This window comes from Callithrix jacchus, chromosome 22 (assembly GCF_049354715.1).
Source record: "Callithrix jacchus isolate 240 chromosome 22, calJac240_pri, whole genome shotgun sequence".
Lineage (NCBI taxonomy): Eukaryota > Metazoa > Chordata > Mammalia > Primates > Cebidae > Callithrix > Callithrix jacchus.
This window is the reverse complement of record NC_133523.1, coordinates 27,135,877-27,157,500: the sequence shown is the minus strand read 5'-3', so window position 1 is coordinate 27,157,500 and position 21,624 is coordinate 27,135,877. Positions and strand designations below refer to the sequence as shown.

Genomic DNA, 21,624 nt, shown 5'->3' with positions numbered 1-21,624 from the left:
AAAAGTTGGAACCTAACTGTGGCAGGGAAAGGTTACTGCAAGTCAATCTGGGATATCAGACCTGGAAAACGCAATTCACTTGGGAGTATTTCTGAAGGAAAGGTGAACTTAAAGCAAAGATCTAGATAAAAGTTTGAAAAGAACAAATCCCCAAACCTCAACCCCACAAAAAGATTTCTCCTTTTCTGCTTAAACTAAAGATTCATAGCTTAGAGTGGTTTTCAGGGATGATAGAGAACAGGAATGAAGTAGGAAGAGAACAGAAAATGTCTTAGTGAAACCAGGAGGATAATTCCAAGTGATCATACTGAACTTTGAGACTCCCAGCCTGGTTCTCAGAACACTAGATGAAGACTAGGAGACTCTTTTCTCAAATTTGCTGATATTTAAAGATTGCTCAAATAAAAAAAAAAAAATCAGCTTGCGACCTTAACTCCCTACAAAGAAAAACCTATCAGTCCACAAACCTTGCCTATGCACACAGAACTTCCTGACAGAATTCAACTCAAGTATAAACAGTTAGGCAAAGATCACCAGACCTTTGAAAAAATTCTTGAACATTAATGCTAGAGACAAAAAAAAAAGTGAGAGAAAAGGGGGAGAAAAAAGAAACATGGAGGAAATGTTTAAAGAAGAAAACTAAAACTTTAAAAGAAAAACTAAATACTCCTTTAAGAAAAGAAAAAGACCTTCCATCCATGAAACAAAACAGGATGCTATAACAAAGAGACATTCAAAGAACCAAAAATAAAAGTGCTTCTAGAAATGAAGAAATGTACAGAAAAATTTTAAAAACAATACATGATTTTAAAAATTATGTAGAAAAAAATCACTTCAAAAATTACAACAAAGACAAACAGGCAACAAGAAAAGGAAATTTTCAAAGTAATAATATAAATTTCTCAGGGCTGTAGGACTTACGTCTCCACTTATAAAAGGTCCCCTAAGCACTAGCCAACAAATTTTAAAGGATCCATATAGCAAGGCATCAAGGTGCACCACTGTAGTATTCCAGATCATGAGAAAGACCAAAAAGGAATCTCAAAGCATTCAAAAAAACAAGTTACATACAAGGAAAAAGATGGCAGCATCAAGGTTTTCCAAAGCCAACAATTAGGTACAGAATAATGTATCCAAAATTCTGAGGGCAACAATTACTTGAGACCTAGAATTCTAAACAGTCTAGTTAACAATAACAAGCAGGAGCATAAGGAGAATAAGAGATATTCAGATACATAAAATTCCAAATTAGCATCTCCGAGTACCTTCCCAAAAGTTACTCAAAGCAATATTCCAACAAAATAAATAGAACCTGAAAAGGTAGCGCTTTGAGAAGCAGAAAACAAGAATTAAATAAAAGGCAAAAACATGGTAAGAAGACACTAGGAAGACAGCCTTCCTTTGATCAAGATAGAAGCCAGTCGAAATTGAAGCAAGACAATGAAAGACTCCAGCAGTAAAATGTCTTAACAAAGTGTTTGACTGAATTAATGATAGACACACAGAAAAACTATGCCATAAAAAAGCAGTTAAATTCAAGTAAAAGCCTATACAACAAAATTGAATTACGTAACATCTAAGCATGAATACTGACTGACAGAACAAAAACTGTGATACTACAGTAAAAAGATTAGAGAAGCCGAGACAGAAAGAACATGTAAAAACACTAAATGGTCCTCTTAAATTGTAGGCAGGTAGTTAATAATACAAATTGAAAAAACAAGTAAAAAAAGAATAGAATATGCCGACCACTGGAAAATATGAATAAAAAGAGCAGAATAAAAATAGCCAAAAATGGAAAGTAATTACAACTGGGGAACACGAACTGTGAGCCAAAAGGGGTAAGTGAATGCTGCTACTTTTTAAAAATAATGTCTTAGGATGATATGTGGTTGTTTAAAGCGATATACATCTATTATAAAGATAAACTAAAATCACAAATTTGTATTTTGAAATGCCTTATTGAAGATACTCAAGAGTACACACATTGCTTGATAAGGTATGTATATCCACAAATCCAAGAAGCTCAACTAAATCCAAGTAGGATAAAGCCAGACCCACACCAAGACACGCTATAATCAAACTACTCAATAATAGCAACAAAGAGAGAATCTTGAAAGTATCAAGAAAAAAACAACTCATCACATACAAAGAATCTTTAATGAGAGTATCAGATTTCTCAGCAGAAACCCTGAAGCACAGAAGGCTCCAAATGACATATATTTAAAGTGCTGAGAGAGAAACAAAATATTTCAGCCAAGAATTCTATGTTCAGCAAAATAACAGTCTTTTAAAAATGAAGGGAAATTAAGACATTTCCAGATAAAAGTTGAGGGCATTCCTTACCATTAGACCTGCAATACAAGAAATGCTAAAGGAAGCTCTTCGGGCAGAAATAAAAGGACAGTAACTCAAAGCTACATGAAGATACAGATATCTGATAAAGGTAAACACACAGACAAAAGTAAGTATTATTGTCATTTTGGTTTGTAACTCCACTTTTTTCTTTGCTATGTTCTAAAGAAAAATGAATACAAATTACTGTAAATCTGTATTAATGGAGACACAATGTACAAAGATGTAACTTGTAACATAATATAAAGGGAAGGTGAAGGAGTTGAACAGAAATAAAGCCTTTGTAAGCAATTGAAGTTGGTATAAATTCAAGATGCATTTTATAACCTTAGAATGTTCTCTGTAATCGCCATGGTAACCGCAAAGAAAATACCTATAAAATACTTTAAAAAGAAGTGAAAAGGAAATCAAAATCATTCACTCTTTAAAAAAAAATCCAAATCCAAAGGAAGCCAGTCATAAAGAAATGAGTCAAAAAAAGCTATAAAGTATGCAGAAAATAACAAAATAGCAGAAGTCCTTCCCCCAACAGTAATTACTATACATGTTAACAGATTAAACTTCTCATTCAGAAAACACAAATTGACAGAATCAATTTTTTTTTTTTTTTTGAGACAGAGTTTTGCTCTTGTTACCCAGGCTGGAGTGCAATGGCGCGATCTCTGCTTACCGCAACCTCCACCTCCTGGGTTCAGGCAATTCTCCTGCCTCAGCCTCCTGAGTAGCTGGGATTACAGGCACACGCCACCATACCCAGCTAATTTTTGTATTTTTAGTAGAGACGGGGTTTCACCATGTTGACCAGGATGGTCTCGATCTCTTAACCTCGTGATCCACCTGCCTTGCCTCCCAAAGTGCTGGGATTATAGGCGTGAGCCACCGTGCCTGGCCCAATTGTTTTTAAAAAGGACCAAATTATATAATATCTACAAGAGACTCATTTGTAGATCTAAGGACACAAATAGGTTGAAAGTGAAGGCATGAAAAATATATTGCATACAAACAGCAACCAAAAAGGAAATGAAGTAGCTATCGTAGTATCAGACAAAATAGACTTTAAGTTAAAAAAAAAAAAATTACAAGAAGCAAAGGACATTCCATACTGATAAAAGGGTCAATCTACCAAGATAGAACAATTATAAATATATACATACCAAACAACAGAGCTCAAAATGTACAAAGCAAAAATGTACAGAACTGAAGGCAGAAATTATTTCACCATAATAGCTGGAGACCTGAATATCCCCTTTTCAATAAGACATAGAATGGCCAGAAGGAAATAATGAAAATGAACATGACTAAAGACCAATTAGACCTAACATACATAGTAACCTCCACCCAACAACAGGAGAATACACACATTCTAAGGGAAACATGGAAACATGGAACAGTCACCAGGTAGGGCAGATGAGAGGCCACAAGACAAGTCTCAAAATACTTAACAAGATTGAAATCATATAAAGTATCTTTTCTATTCAGAATGTTCAGTAATATTAAAAATCATTAACAGAAGGAAAACTAGATAAAGTCATAAATGTGAAAATTTCACAAAACAATCTGTCAATGGGTCAAAAAAGAAATCATAAAGTAATTTAAAAATATGGCTGGACACAGTGGCTCCCAGCATTTCACGAGGCCGAGGCAGGCTGATCGCTTAGGAATTCAAGACCAGCTGGACAACATGGCAAAATACCGACTCTACTAAAAATACAAAAATTGGCCAGGCTCGGTAGCCCACGCCTGTAGTCCCAGCAACTTGGGAGGCTGAGGCAGACGAACCCCTTGAACTGGGGACATGGAGGTTACAGTGAGCCCGTATCACACCACTGCACTCCAGCCCAGGCAACAGAGTGAGTGAGACTCTGTCTCACAAGAAAAAAGACACTATTCTGAGACCAACAAAATGAAAACTCAACGAAAATTTATGGCATGCAGCAAAGCAATGCTAAGAAAGAAATTTATAGCTGTAAAACCTACATCAAAAAAAAAAAAGAAATACTTCAAATCAGTAACTTAACTGTACACTTTAAGAAACTGGAAAAAAAAAAGAGTAAACGGAACCCAAAGCTAATAGAAGAAAGAAATAACAAAGATTAGAGGATCATAAATAAAATGGCAAATTTTTTAGAAGTGAAGAAAAATTAATGCAACCAAAGGTTAGTTTTTTAAAACATCAACAAAATTGATGAATCTTTACCAAGACTGTCTAAAAAAAAGAGATTTAAATTACTAAAATCACACACAAAAGTGAAATAATAAAAACTAATATTACAGAAAGTAATGGGATTATACAAAAGTAGTATAAACAACTAATTGCCAACAAGTTGGAAAACCTAGAAAAAACAGACAAATCCCTAGAAAAACACAAACTAGCAGAACTGAAATCTGAATAGACTTGTAACAAGTAATATATTGAATCAGTAATCAAAAACTTCCCAATGAAGAAAAGTCCAAGAAGAGATAGCTTCAGAAATGAATTCTACCAAGAATTAACACTAATCCTTCTCAAACTCTTCTAAAAATGAAAAGGGAGGGAAAACATTCTATGAAGCCAGCTAAAAATATGAAAACTATAGGTTAGTTTCGCTTATGAATATACATACAAAAATCCTCAACAAAATACTGGCAAACTAAATACAGTAGCATATTAAAAGAATTATATATCATGACCAAGAGTGATCTCCCTCACACCCTGGAATGCAAGGATGGGTTATAAAAATCAGTGTGATATACTACATTAGCAGAATGAAGAGAAAAAGATAATCTTAATTTAATCCAAAAAAGTCTTCGATAAAATGCAACACCCTTTCATGACAAAAAACACTCAGTAAACTATAAATAGAAGGGAACGTCCATAACATAATAAAGGCCATATATAAAAACCCCATGCTGACATCACACTCTATGATGAAAGACTGTGAATCTCACCCCTAAGACTGGGAATAAGACAAGGACACTCACTATCAACATATCTATTCCAACACCATACTAGAAGTACTAGCTAGAGCAACTAAGCAGGAAAAAGAAATAAAAAGCCTCCAAATTGGAAAGAAAGAAGTTATATCTCTACTACCAACAGATGATACAATCTTAGAAAGAATGTATCAAACCTAAATAAAGAAAACCCTAAAGAATGCACACACACACACACACACACACCCCCTTGTAAAGCTAATTTTTAAAATTCAGCAAAGTTGCAGCATGCAAAATCAACACATAAAAATCCGTTGCATTTGTATGCACTAACAATGAACAATCTAAAAAAAAAATTTATAAGCAATCCATTTAAACTAGAACCAAAAAGACTAAACTCTTAAATAAATCTAATCAAGATATCCTGTGTTCATGGAGTTAATATGTTTAATGATCAGGATGTCAATACTACCCATGGCAACCTATAGACTCAGTGCAACTCCTAGAAAAATCCAAATTTTTTTTGCAAAAACAGAAAAGCCCATTCTAAACTTCACACAGAGTCTCAAGAGTCCCCAATAACCTAAACAATCTTGAAAAAGAAAAACTAAGTTGGAAGTCTCATCTTTCTGTTTCAAAATTTATTACAAAGCTACCCTGATCAAAATAATGTGGTACCACACACAGACCAAAAAATATATATATATAAAAAATATGGTAACAAGTGTTGACAAGAATGTGGGAAAACCTGATCCCTTGTATTTTGGTGGTGAAAATATAAAATGTTACAGTTGCTATGAAAAACAGAATGGAGGTTCCTTATAAAATAAAACAAAAGGCCGAGTGTAGTGGCTCTCGCCTGTAAACCCAGCACTGTGGGAGATGGAGGCGAATGAATCACCTGAGGTCAAGAGTTCAAGGCCAACAAGGTGAAACCCTGTCTCTACTAAAAACACAAAAATATCCAGGCATAGTGGCACATGCCTGTAGTCCCAGCTACTTGGGAGGCTGAGGCAGGAGAATCTCTTGAACCTGGAAGGTGGAGGCTGCTGTGAGCCAAGATCACACCACTGCACTCCAGCCTGGGTAACAGAGTAAGACCCTGACTTGGAAAAAAAAATAGAATTTCCATATGACCTAGTAATTCCACTTTCAGATATATACCCCAAATAATTTAAGCAGGGAACTAAGTATCATTACACCTCTATTCATAGCAGCATTATTGACAAAGGAAACAACCCATGTATTCATTAATATGTACATGAATAAACAAAATACAGTATATAAAATAACAAAATATGTTCATCCTTAAAAAAAAAAAAGAAAATTCTGACATGTGCTGTAACACAGATGAACCATCCAATGCTTCCCCTCAACTGCCAAGTCTTAACCGGCTCAGAAATTCTTCCTGCTTCTGATCTCTTCTTTAAGCCTACAGGCCATTACCCTAGTTCAGGATCTTATCTCTTTGTGTCCACCATTCCATTAAAACGTAAAAATAACTTTATCGCAAAAATGAAGACTAAATACGCATTTTTGAAGACAAAAGTAAAAATAAGATAAAACAAATGTATCAGATACAACTCTGAACAAAAGACACATGGTAAAATAATTCTTCCAACATTATCTTTGTGAGGAAAATCTATTAAGATCACCCTATCAGTAAAATTGTTTAACATTAATCACTACATTACTTTAGAAACATGGCCAAATGCCTGTCCTGACAGCCAAAAATTCTAAGACGTGGTGCTTGGATACTAGAATTTCAAGTCATTCTGTATGTGTTCAAAGTAGATTACAGAGATAAGCAGAAACAAAATTACCAAAAAGATGTCTATACTTTAGAAACCTCTGATTCAACCCTGGTTTTAAATCCTGGACTCTTCACTTAGGCTCATTGAAGACACTCTTTTCTAAAGAAAAAACTGCTCTCAAACTTAAAAATGAATTCAGCAAACCCCAAAGCAAGTACTTAGAGTAAAACTTTTAAGTTCATGTAAAATATATTAATACCTAATTTGTTACATTAAAAATACTTTAAGAAGTTCCTATTTCAGCAACAGAGTAAAAGATACTAAAAACATTAATATTTTAATATGAAAATATTTTAGCAACGCTACTAAAAATATTAAATAATTTAAAAGAGGACAAGAAAGGCAAAAAAGAGGAATAAAAACAGGGGGATGGGGAGGAGAATGCCAAACCTAAATCTAAACATATTACATTAGATGTAAATGGTCTAAATATAACAATTAAAAGACTGAAACTATCAGAATAAATTAAAAAGCAAAGAACCATGCTGCCTATAAGAAATCTACTTTAGGCCAGGTGCAGGTGCTCACTCCTGTAATCCTAGCACTTTGGGAAGTCGAGGTGGGCAGATCACTTGAGGTCAGGAGTTCAAGACCAGCATGGCCAACACAGCAGAACCCCATCTCTACTAAAAATACAAAAATTAGCTGGGCGTAGTGGTGTGTGCCTGTAATCCCAGCTACTTGAGAGGCTGAAACAGGAGAATCGCTTAAACCTGGGAGGTGAATGTCGCCGTGAGTCAAGATCGTGCCACTGCACTTCAGCCTAGGTGATAGAGCAAGACTCTGTCTCAAAAAAAAAAAGGAAACCCACTTTAAATATGATATAGTTAGCATAAAAGTAAAAGAGTTGAAAAAATATACATCGTGCAAATATTAAACAAGAAAATCTCTATTAATATCAGATAAAGTAGGCTTCTGAGCAAAGAAAGTTACCAGGGATTAAAAAAATATTACCTAAGGTTAAACGGGCAATTCAGCAAGAAGATACGATGATCTCAAATATGTATGTCCCTAACAATAAAGCGCAAAATAGACAAAGAAAAAAATGGTAGAACCATAAGAAGAAATGGGGATAACTACAATTATAGCTGTAGACTCCACTCTTCATTCAATAATCAATAGAACAAGTAAACAGAAAATCTGCAAGAATACAGAACTGAAACACACCATCAACAAATGGATATAAATGACATTTATAGAATGCCTTAACCAACAACAGTAAAATAGACATTCCTTTCAAGTACATAAACACCCAGCAAGAAAGACCATATCTTGAATCACAAAACTAATCTTAACAAATGTAAAATAATTAAAAGCATACAAAGATATACCCCCTGACTATAATGAATTAAACCAGAAATCATTAACAAAAAGATACCTGGAAACTCTCCAAACACTTAGAAATTAAAGGATGTATTTCTGAGTCAGGGATTAATAAACTTTAAAGAACCAAAAGGTAACTTATTTTAGGTTTTGTGGGCCACATTTGGTCTGTCATATATTATTATTCTTCCCCCCACCTTTTCTTACAAACCCTTAAATACATACAAAACCATTAACTTATGGCCACATAAAACCAGGTGAGGGCTGGATGTGACCCCAAGGCCATAGTTTGCCCCTCCTTGTTCTAATTAATAAATCAAACAGAAAGTCTCACAGGACATTAGGAAATCTATTGTACTGAAAATGAAAATGCAACATGTCAAAATGTGTAGTATAATGCTAAAACAGTACTTGGAGTGAAAATTATAGCATCAAAATAAATGCTTATATTAGAAACTAGAAAAGGAAGATGAAATAAACCCAGAACGAGCATAAGTAAGAACATTTTTAAGAAAACAGAAATAGTCAATAAAACCAAAAGCTGGGATTAACACATCAATAAAATGCAGAAGCCCTGTATCAGGCTTTCTCAGCCTTCATGGATAATTTTTTATTGTTAGGGGCTGTGTCAACTGCCACAGGATGATGAGCAACATTGCTGGCTTCCATCCATTCACTAAATATCAACAGCACCCATCACCCCCACTGTGACAACCAAAAGTTTCCCTGGGGCATAAAATCAACACTGCCCATTTGAGCACCACTCCACCTAGCCAGAAAGACCAAGAAAGAGAGAAGGATTAAAATCAGAATTAACAAAATCAAAATAGAGGCTATTACCCCCAACACATTTAGAAGAAACGTGAAAGTAATACAGTGAACAACTCTTAGATACACAAATTAAACACTTTAGGTGAAACAGAGCCCCTCCTTGAAAACCACAAATTACCAAAGCTCTCTCAAGAGAAAAATAATCTCAATAGTCCTATATCTATTGAAAAATTTGAATTTGTAGTTAAAGTCTTCCGAAAAAGAACTCTCAGGCCTAGACAGTTTTACTGGCAAATTCTGTCAAACATGTAAAGAACTGACACCAATTCTATGCCATATCTTCCAGAAAACACAAGAGGAAGAAACACTTCCCAAATCAATGAGCCTAACAAAGTACTAGCAAATCAAATCCAGTAATATATGAAAGTAATTAATAAATACATCATGACCAAATCTGGTTCATCCAGGGAAGAAAAATCAATCAATATAATCTACCACATTAACAGATACAGAAGAAAAACTACAAGATCATATCAACAGACCCAGAAAATACATTTGACAAAATTCAACATCTAATTCATTTCAAAAATCCACAAATTAGAACCAAGCAGAAAGTTCCCTAAACTGATAAGAGCATTAATTTTTTAAAAACCTACAGCTAACACCACACTTGACAGCAAAATACCAAATGTTTTCCCCAGAAGATCAATTTTAAGACAAAGATGCCTACCTACTCCTGCCACTCTGATATTATACTGCAAGTCCTAGCCAAGGAAGTAAGGCAAGAAAAAGAAAGTGTATACACATTGGAAAGGAATTAAAGAAAAAAAAAAAACCGGAGCTATGTACAAAAGGCATGATTGCCTATATAGAAAATCCCATGAAATCTACCCCAAAAAAGTTGAGAGAACTAACAAATGTGTTCAGTATGGATTCAGGATACAATGTCAGTTCTTTTTTAAAACAAGCATTTCTATATACTAGAAATACTTGAAAAACAAAACCTTTAAATATCACCATTTTCAATAACTCCACAAAAAGTGAAACACTTAGATATAAATCTAACAAAATGCTTATGATCTGCAGGCTCAAAAACTACAAAGATAATGAAAGAAGTCCTAAATACAGAGATAGGCTACATTTGCAGGCTGGAAGTATTTACAAACTAGAAGACTTACTAGTTAAGACGTCAATTCTCCCCAAATTGATGTATTGATTTAGCGTAATTCCAATCAAAATCCCACCAGGAGTTTTTGTAAACATAAACAAGTGGTTTCTAAAATGGAAAGGCAAAGGGGGTAGAACAGCCAAAACAATTTGGAAAGAACAAATTAGAGCATTTGTACCACCAAGTTTAAGGAACACTATAATGCTACATAATCAAAACAGAGTGGCATCAGTAAAGAGACAGACACATTGATAAAGAAACAGAAATGATGGTCCAAAAACAGAACTACACAAAATGGCCGATTCATTCGTTTTTTTAACAGCTCACATACCGTGTAATTCACCCATCCAAAAAGTACAATTTGACAGTTTTCGTATATTCACAGGGTTGTACAACCATCACCAAAATCTATATTTTTATATTTTCAGTCCCTAAAATATCTCCATATCTTCTTCAGCAGTCACTCTCCATTCTCTCCCACACCTTCCTAGGACTGGCTTCTTTTACTATAATGTTTTCAAGGTACACGTCTTTTTACTGCCCAGCAACATTCCACTGCATGTATTTATGACACGTACCCACCATTCCTTAGCTGATAGACATTTGGGTTGTTTCCATGTTTCAGCTTTTATAAATAGTGCTGCTCTTAACAGTCACGTACAAGTTTTTGTGGACATGTTTTTATTTCACTCGCGTAGAATACTATCTAGATGGAACTCCTGAGTCAAAGTAAGACACAATGTTTAACTTGCTGAAAAATTCCAAACTGTTTTCCAAAGTGGCTTACCCAGTTTACAGTCCTACCAGCAATGAATGAGGGTTCCAACTTTTTCATATGCTCACCAATAAGAGTTACTGTCTTTTTCATTATAGCCATTCCAGTGGGGGATGTAAGATGGTCTTGTAGTCAATTCATTTTTGACAAAGGTGCAAAGTCATTTCGATGGAGAAAGAACAGTATTTTCAACATAGTATTGGAGAAACGAGACATCCATATGCAAGAAAAATGAACCATGACCTAAACCTCACACTGTGAACAAAAATTAAAATCGATCACAGATCTAATTGTAAAATGTCAAAGAATAAAACTTTTAGAAGTAAACACCGGAGAAAATCTTCACAAACTAAGGTTAGGTAAAGCATTCTTAGATAGGATACCACACATATGAGCCATAAAAAAAGCAGAAGCCGAACTTCATAACTAAAAACATTTGCTCTAGAAAGACACTGTTAAGAGAATGAAAAGACAAGATACAAAGGAGGAAAAGCTATTTGCAAATCACCTATTTAACAAAGAGCTTAAATCCAGAATATATTAAAAAACAAACAAACAAACAAAAACCTCTCAAAACAACAGTAAGAAAATATACAACCCAGGTCAGATGCGGTGGCTTAAACCTGTAATCCCAGCACTTTGGGAGGCTAAAGCGAACAAATCACCTGAGGTCAGGAGTTTGAGACCAGCCTGGCCAACAAGGTGAAAATACATCTCTACTAAAAATACAAAAAATTAGCTGGGATTGCTGGTGCACACCTGTAGTTCCAGCTGCTCAGGAGACTGAGACATGACAGGTGCTTGAACCCAGGAGGTGGAGGTTGCAGTGAGCCAAGATCACCCTACTGCACCCCCACCTGGGAAACAGAGGGATAATCCGCTTCAAAAATATATATATAACCCAATTTTTTAAAATGGGCAAAAGAATTTAACAGGTAAAAGAGAGCAAGACTCTATCTCCAAAAAAAAAAAGAGGACACAAAGATAAAAGATAAAATAAGTGCATAAATCAATGCTCAACATCATTAGGCAATCAATGATGCAAATTAAAACCATGAGACAACTGTTCAAATGGCCATTTTTTTTTTTGAGATGAAGTCTTGCTCTGTTGCCCAGGCTGGAGTGCAGCAGCACAATCTTGGCTCACTGCAACCTCTGCCTCCCAGGTTCAAGCGATTCTCCTGCCTCAGGCTCCCAAGTAACTGAAACTATGGGCAGGTGCCACCATGCCCAGCTAATTTTTTGTATTTTTAGTAGAGACGGGGTTTCACTGTGTTAGCCAGCATGGTCTGAATCTCCTGACCTCATGATCTGCCCACCTTGACCTCCCAAAGTGCTGGGATTACAGGTGTGGGCCACCATGCCCAGACATGGCTACACTTTTTAAACTGACAATACCAAAGGCTGGCAAAGATGCAAGGCTACCAGAATTCTCACATACTGCTGATAGACATGTAAATCAAACTGCCACTTTAGAAAACAGCTTGGCAGTCTCTTAAAAATTGAACATACACTTATCATATGATCTAACAATCTCACTCGTAGGTATTTACCAACAGCAATAAAAATGTATGTTCACACAAAAACCTGCACACAAAGGCTTACAGCAGCTCTGTTCCTAACCGCCAAAAACTGGAAGCACACAAATGTCCCGCAACAGGTGAATGGAAAAACTGTTGTATGCGCATTTAATGGATATGCACGTGATGGAACACTCCTCAGCAAAAAGGAAATGAACTTTGAATACACAGAATCACCTACATGAGGCGTTACAGCAAGTGAAGAAGCTAGTCTCAAAAGACAGAGACTGAGGGTGTCAATCCTCAGAGGCAGCAGTAGGGTGCGACCATCAAGGGGTGGTGTTAGGGAGGTTTTGGTAGGAGCTGGGTCCTGAGAGCAGTATCTTGTATCCTATTCTGTGTGCTAACGGTGGTGCTGGGTAAACAAATCATGACATGTGTTGTAACTCAGAGCTTCCTCAATTACCCCAGTCAGGCATAAGGGAGATGACTATGTGTTTAACTGGTTATGTTTCCTGTGCCTTAAGAAAAATAAAGTATCTTTTCTTAATAAATCTTAAATACAACAATATACCTATTTTCTTCAGTTGTTATAAATTATAAAAGCATGTGACTAAAACGGCATTACAGAATTTATTGTAACAGGAAATACATACTTTGAAAATTATTTTAGATAAATATTTATCCCAAAAGTCATCCATGTTTGGTCAATTTCCAAAACCATATTTAACTATGAGAAAATGATCCCAAAACATGCTTCTCTACGCTAGAACTCTATTCTATTGTAGTAAAAGTATTCCCATTAATATTTTAAGTTATCACTAATTATAAAGATTTTTTTCACTGAAATATGAAAATCAACATGAACAAACTTCAACAGGTAACAGATTCATTTCATAACATCAGAGCTACTTCAGTATATAAAGAGAGGCTTCGTCTTCAGTAAGGTCTTTAAAGAAAAAAGTATGCCCATGTAATCTCAGCACTTTGGGAGGCCAAGGCGGGTGGATCACGAGGTCAAGAGATCGAGACCATCCTGGTCAACATGGTGAAACCCGTCTCTACTAAAGATACAAAAAATTAGCTGGGCATGGTGGCACGTGCCTGTAATCCCAGCTACTCAGGAGGCTGAGGCAGGAGAATTGCCTGAACCCAGGAGGCGGAGGTTGCGGTGAGCCGAGATTGCACCATTGCACTCCAGCCTGGGTAACAAGAGCGAAACTCCGTCTCAAAAAAAAAGAAAGAAAAAAGTATGCCCATATGCCCAATCTCTTTCACTAATATACATGACTTATTTTAATGTATCAAAGCCAAAAGATTTATCATTGCCAGAAATTACATACAGGCCTAACAATAAGATTCTGATTAGTGTCACAAAAGATTAAAATATACATCAATTATAAACTTATAAAAGTTGATTTGCAATTAGAGTCTCCAAATATAGTTCCCAGAATTTCACTGAATGAGTTCTCTAGTACCCACTCATATATAAGTGAAATCAAGTTCAGCTTTAGAAGACCCAGCTGTTTTCTGTCTAGTATGACCTTATTTATACAAAAGGATCTGCCAAAAATTTATTTTCAAATACACATTTAACTAGAAGATCAAAAAGCAGGTAGGACGGATACTATACTGTCAATCTAAATACGTATTACAGAAATAAGAACAGATTAGAAACTGAACCTAATTTTAAAATACAAGTAAGCTAGAACCCAAGCTAGCTCATCCTACTGCAAAATGTGTACTGTGTGCCGTGTGTGTGTGTGTGTGTGTGTGTGTGTGTGTGTGTTATCTACAGATAACAGTACAGATAAAACTCAAGAGCTGCCTTAATAAAGTGATGCGGAGAACTGGACTCAAAAAGGGTAAGGGTGCTGTTTTAGGTAGCACCTTGTTACACCTGGTCTCTTCTATCAAATGAAAATAGGATTTTTTTTTCCAAACCAAAAAGCATTTTTAAGAATTGTCTGCTTGCATAAATAGGTATTTCTCTTAGTTCACTAAGCAGCAAACACATTATTTCTGTGTACTAAAGTATTAAATGCAAAAGTAAGTCTATAATAGCAACTAAAACAAACCAATTTTAAAGTATAAAATGACTCCCAATTTTTATGTCTTCCCAACTTCTAACCACAAAATCACAGGTAATGACTGATACTTTGTAACTTCTGAAAAGATGCCAACTGGGTGACATTTCCAACCCAGATGCTTCATGCTTCATTCTCCAGCTCGTTCTCAAATGCTGGTTCTACTCAAGCTACCTGCAATTCAACAGAATCACAAAGAGCCTGGATTCACCAATCATGGAAGGTACTTTTGGTAAGAAACAGTCCTTGAGCTTGGCATTCTGTGAATGGATACATACACAACAAAAAACATCACTTAAAATGGGTACCTACGTTCCTTTCGGTGCTCAACTAAACCTACAGCCTGCTTTGCTGAGCACTTTGCAAACCAGTTGTCCCCCAGTAAAACAGTAACTTCATTAGTATGGACAAGTTTTCCCGGCATGAAGGCAAAAGGGCCAAATGGTACCTATTGTTTAAAAAAAAAAAAAGAAAACATAAAACACTGAAAAACACATTTTATATAAAACACTTTGCATTAAAAGCCTTACTCTATTACTGAATTTTATTTATACATTGGGAAAAATAAAATGCCAACTTCACAGAAATTTAACATTCTATTAGAATTTTACTAGGAAAATCTACAGAAAATTGCTTTATGTTCATAAATCAATGTTAAAACAAGAAAATACATCCACACCACATTTACATACAACTCTTCAAGAAAGCAGGACTGTCTCGGCATGTTCATACTTTTCATTCACTTGCAAATCTAAATAAAAGCAACTAATTGTGAAACACTGTCAATGCAAAATACTTTTGATAAAACTAAAAATTATTTTCAATAAAACAGCCATTTTTGCAAAGCAGGAATTAGTAAATAAATACCTTTAACGGATCTACCTAGGTATATATGCAAAATACTTGGACTAGAATAATAGAACAAAGTCTTCATGAGAAAGAATATTCATGCAATGAAAGATTCTAATGCAGGGCTCATAAACAGATCACTATGACAATGTAAAGATCATTAGAACAAAAATTAGCAGCACCTTTTTATATAAAAATCAATGTCCTAAGGTTTAATTCTGTGAATTACAAAACATTATGGCCTATTCCTGCTCTGGCTAACAAGAAACCACTAAGAGCCATATTTCTGTCATAATTACATCTTTTATATAGTAAGTTTCCATTCAAAATATGTCCAATTTTGTGCTAATATTTATGTCATTTATGTCCCCATATATATTATGAAAAAGAGGTAAATGCCCACGATTGCTACAATTAGTCTATTCTGATAAAGTAAAACAAAACAAATCTTCCTTCCTACGTAGTTACCTCGGACCCAGTCCATCAGCTCAGCATTCTGTGAACTGAAGACAGTCAATATGTTTACAAGAAACTACTACTACTTTAAAAGAAACACAGCAAACATACCATTATATTATAAGACAATTTATCAGGCAAGGTGTTGAGTCTTTCTCGAAGGGCATTATAGTCATTATCTACCTTCTTCCTGTTGATAGAAAATACCAAATACACAAATTATTAACAATTTTTCCAATAGGCTAGGTATCATAAAAGAAGCTAAGTGAAAACCTAATTTTAGCAAATTAAAGATTAGTGTGGTTTTTTTTTTTTTTTAGTTTTAAAATCCTGTTTTTATAAAGTTTAGCAATGGCATTATTCTACCATACATTTATTGAAGAATTAAGACTCTCCAGGGACTTTCGCATTTAGAAGCAGAATACTCAAATTTGGAAAATTACTGTCTTTAAGATACAAGACTGTCTGGACTACATAAAATGTGAAAATTACGGGAGACAGTAAAAGGGGGCCTGATGTTTGGAGAGAAGCAGGGACTCAAGATGAAGAAAGAAGAGATTTATTTATTTTGAGATAGAGTCTCTCTGTAGCCTAGGCTGGAGTACAGTGGCACAATCTCAGCTCACTGCAACCTCCACCTCCTGGGTTCAAGTGATTCCCCTGCCTCGCCTCCCCAGAAGCTGAGAGTACAGGAGCATGCCACCATGGCCGGCTAATTTTTGTATTTTCCGTAGAGATCAGGTTTCTTCGCCACGTTGATCAGGCTGGTCTCCAACTCCTGGCTTCAAGCAATCCACCCACCACAGCTTCCCAAAGTGCTGGGATTTACAGGTGTGAGCCACCACACCCGGCCAAAAGAAGAGGTTTAATAAAGCTTTTGACTGAATAAGATACTGGCTGTGAAGCTGAAATCATGAACACAAAATCTGATCAGATGCTTTAGTCCTCATCAGAAAACCTAAAAAAGGTATCATTAGCTCTTCAATAATTCATAATAATGTGATTAAGGTAAGAGAGAATCAACTGGGGGTACAAGAAATGAAGTAGAGGTAATATAAAAGGCTTTTCAATTTGGCTTTGGAGTCTGTTGCTTGTTATATCAAACAGAGCTACCAAATAAAGCAATTTCAAACAACCTGAAGGTGTAACTCTGTAGGGCCAGAGATGGTCGTATTTCCATGCTATGGGCCTTACTCAGCTCTTAACGTCTGCTGGAAATGAATAGTCCTTCTTTCTGAGTGATACCAGGCAGCAGCCTATGCCACGATGCCCATTTTCAAAATTTCTCTAAAGACTGGATTTGCTAAGGGTTCCCTACTAAGATACAGGCTGCAAGCAAAACTACAGCACTGAGTTTTATTTTTAAGCAGAAAGATGTTGTCAGTTTTTAAAAAATAACAGAAAAACTCACCAACTCAGCAAGTAATTTAAAAGAACATGTAGACATTGTCAAATTGAAATTAGGATAAACTGCAATGTAGGTAACAATTCTCCAGATAATATAAATGACTGTGCTATAAACATCACGGAATTGGTTTCAGCTTACTGCTTAGTTCCCTGAAGCAACAGTAGCATAATAAAAAATTATCTCACTTAGTCTTAAGATTTTAAGAAATTTCACATATATATTATTTTACATAGCATATAATAAATATCACTTAACAATATTTTTCTTTTACAGAACACAAAGTAGAAGGAAGGTGGAAAAACTGCACAGCAAGAAGGCAGCTCTCCTCTACCATGATGAGGCAAGCAGTGAGTTTAACCTCGCTGGCTACCTGCATGCCTTCACAAAAGCTTTCTCATTTTCTCGCATGCAACTGCTCTTTAAAAACTTTCCCAAAAAAATCCTGTTCTATAAAGTGACATAAAACATATTTTATTCTTTTGTTTAAGGCAAAAATCCTCCTCCTACAAAATTTTTATATGGATAAAATGGCAAAAAAAAAAACCTCACACAAGGCTATGTACCAGAAAGAACATGGCTTTGAAGTCAGAACAGAGAGTGAATCCCAAGCTCTACCATGAAATTTCCACAAATTAACCTTAATCCTAGTATATTCAATGGTAAAACTGGACTAATACTTATCTCACAGCTTCAAGAGAATTAAATATAAAAGGTCTAACACACTGCCCAGCATGGAACATCTACTATGTTGGTTCCAATACTCATTTTTTCCATGAAGCATCAAAAAACATCAATTCTAAAACTTTGAAGAAAGACTATTACCTACAAGATTTCACTAACCAATCTGATACAAATAGTAGAACTTGCTGAAAGACAGGACAGCTGAATGGAACCAATCAATGGCTTTGGAAACAGGGCTGGTATGAGCAATCAGTGGGATAATATCTACAGAGGACTGACTGGTGCAGTGCCTAGACAGTCAACACTCACTATTAATAACAGATCACTAACAGCTTACTTATGTTTCAGACAAGTAATTCTGCAAATGCTCAAGGACTATATACACCAGCCTAGATATCTAAATGTTTCTACGAATATTAAGAAGCTGGTATTAAAGTTAGCATTCAACATGTCTTACTTTGGTAACTATGCTTAGGAGAAAAAAAACTTCCTCAGAAAACATCTATTTTGTACATTAAAAGAACAGCAGGTTCGACAACAGGTAGTACCAGAGATCAATGGCAGTATTTCAAGTCAAATATATTCAGTTTCAACTTATTAATAATTCTCTCTAGAACAAAAGTCTGGACATACTGGAGAGCAGTTTAAGATTAGAGTTGCTATTTATAAATTTTGAATTATTATCTATAAATACGAAAGTAGAAGATCACTTAAAATGCAGCCCATGCAGAAATTCTTTCTGAAGGGAGGCCAGGAGGAGTTAAGCAGTGTCTGGCAGAAACTGCAGCTTGAGGAACCCTCTCTCTCTAAAGACTACATTCGTGAAAATGTCCGGGACCAACCGCTCAAACAGTGATCTCCAAATAGCCTCTCTATTATTTAAGGCTTAAATAATCCTGTTAAAGACGACAAAGCCTATACGACAGAAAATACAAAAGTTATGCTAAGAACTAATGCATTACAGAGGGAAGTCTGGGATCTTTATTTGTAACAAAATTTAAACAGTTTTTCTATTTTAATAATCGAAAAGATGTAATTAATTTTTGGACACAGGAGTCATATTATAGTAGTCAAAAGAGGTAACTGCTTAAAACAGTTTTTCTTCAAATGGAAAACAAAACCCAGATAGAGTTAAGAAACATCTCTCCAGCCTACTCACTTAGAATAGCTAGACCTGCTTCTTTGGCTTCACCGTAATGGATCCTTACAGATTCGGTTCCGCCTTCAACTCTTAATTTTAAATTTGTTTCCAATATCCTCATGCAACATTCCTTACAGAAAACAAGAACTAAAGCATAGGTATAAGGCATATAAGAAACTTTAACCACGTGCTTCTGAATCTTGCTAATGATGTGCAACGTGCCTTTTGAGAGTACCTTTTAAGGGGAAAAAAAAAGGCAGCAGCAATGAAGACCATAATGCAACCACAAGTTAGCCTTACCCTTAAAGGATAAGATCAGGCCAGACCCCAAGGTAAACAGCTCATTTTCATAAAATTGTGAGAAGAGAGAAATCAAGTTAAATGAGGTACATGCTCAAGTATCTAGGGGTAAAATACACTAATGTCCACAATTTACTTTGAAATTAATCAGAATAAATGGATTCACAGATTAAGGTACAGACAGATAATGTGATCAAGAATCACTCTTCCTGTATGTTTGAAATGTGCCATAATAGAATATTTTTAAAGGGACGAGGAAATATGAAAGAGACTCAACATTTTTAATCCTCTTAAAAGTGACTGACAAAAATAAAAATCTCTGTGAAGAAAAAAAAGTCTACGTCCTTTGAGGCCAGTGATAAATACTCCAACCTTTAAATAATAAAAAAGGGAGATAAAACTTAAAGCAGACTGAAACAATAAGACTTGGCTAATTTTAAAGTAGGAAGTTAAAACAGGCAGCAAAAGGCTGGGCACAGTGGCTCACGCCTAAAATCCCAGCACTTTGGGAGGCCGAGGCAGGTGGACCACGAGGTCAAGAGATCGAGATCATCCTGGTCAACAAAGTGAAACCCTGTCTCTACTAAAAATACAAAACTTAGCTGGGCATGGTGGTGTACACCTGTAGTCCCAGCTACTCGGGAGGCTGAGGCAGGAGAATTGCCTGCACCCAGGAGGCGGAGGTTGCGATGAGCCGAGATCGCGCCACTGCACTCCAGTCTGGTTAACAAGAGCGAAACTCCGTCTCAAAAAAAAAAAAATAAAAAAGAAGGCAGCAAATACTAATACTGAACCAGTTTTTTTTTTCTTTCTTTTTTTTTTTTTTGAGACGGAGTTTCGCTCTTGTTACCCAGACTGGAGTGCAGTGGCGCGATCTCGGCTCATCGCAACCTCCGCCTCCTGGGTGCAGGCAATTCTCCTGCCTCAGCCTCCCGAGTAGCTGGGGTTTTTTCTTTTTTTAAGAAAAAAACCTTCTATCATTCTCTTTCCCTTTACCTAACATCCTAAATAGACCACCCGAAAATACTGTGAAATGCCTAAAAGGGGGAAAAGGAAAAGAATTCTATATAAGTGCTAACATCTGGGTTAATCTGGGACAGAGGTAATTTTTTATTTTTAAGAAATGATAAAAATCTAAAGATTCTGGAATATATACAAGGAAATATATAACCATCTTTAGAAATAATTTAGAAAAGTCCATCATACCCACCCTACAACTTCCCAGTAAGCATCCAAAAAAAAGCCTTGTTTTAGTTCAATCCAGCATGTATTGAGCAGCTCCTCTACAACAAGCCATTGGCATATGCTGCAGGGATCATCGCTCACATAGCATGCCTTTCTGATTGTCTGCTGATTGTTTTGCAATGAATCTTTGTCAAAGATCCACTAGTTTGAAGGATGCCTGGACGTGCACCTCTAAAATTAAGAAAATAGAGGAATACTAAGTTCGGACACGGATTCTATACAGGTAAAGAGATGTCCTCCAGTTACTAAAGCAAGAAATGATTTTTTTTTTCAAAGTATCCTTTTAAGCAATCTAAACAAAATGATAAAGTTACATTTTACTAAAAAATTACTGAAAAAAGCTTAACGCAATTTGGTGGGAAAAGGAACACTCCGCACAGAAAATTTAAATGTACTTGAATTAAATCAATAGCATTAGGCTTTTTTTCTAAATGGTCATGGCAAAATATTTAGTAATTCCAGTTGATAACTGAAATATACCACAAAATTCAGGCAGAATGGTGGTATATTCCTTTTTTATAACTCTATTATACCAAGAAATTTATGCCTACAGAAGACACTGATGAAATAATCTATGTCCTTTATATTTTATGAGTCCATCAGAAAACTTTACTAGTAGACATAGATACTAAGATCAAACCAAATATAAAAACATAGTTTTTCAAGTCAATGAAACAAAATTATCTAAAGAGAGAGATGCAGCTAACATTCTACTAGATTTCTTCAATTTAACTTTTCAACAATGAGAAAACAAAGTACAATGGATATACATAGTAAGCCTGGACAGAAAAATCTGTTCTAGTATTCTCTCTAAAACT

At 35.5% G+C, this 21,624-nt stretch overlaps 1 protein-coding gene across 4 annotated transcripts in view; it reads right to left on the bottom strand.

Annotated features, from left to right (window-relative positions):
• URI1 (URI1 prefoldin like chaperone) overlaps positions 1-21,624 on the bottom strand; it is an 80,718-nt gene that overhangs the window by 13,897 nt on the left and 45,197 nt on the right. For 3 of the 4 annotated variants that reach the window (XM_002761974.7, XM_008987665.5, XM_017967767.4), the window contains 2 exons: positions 16,143-16,221; positions 15,039-15,174 (listed from right to left, as the gene is read on the bottom strand). In XM_002761974.7, the coding sequence (XP_002762020.3) occupies positions 15,039-15,174; positions 16,143-16,221 (215 nt within the window). Of the gene's footprint in view, positions 1-10,354; positions 10,589-15,038; positions 15,175-16,142; positions 16,222-21,624 lie in introns of those variants that run through there. The other variant, XM_035287433.3, reaches the window with a different exon arrangement.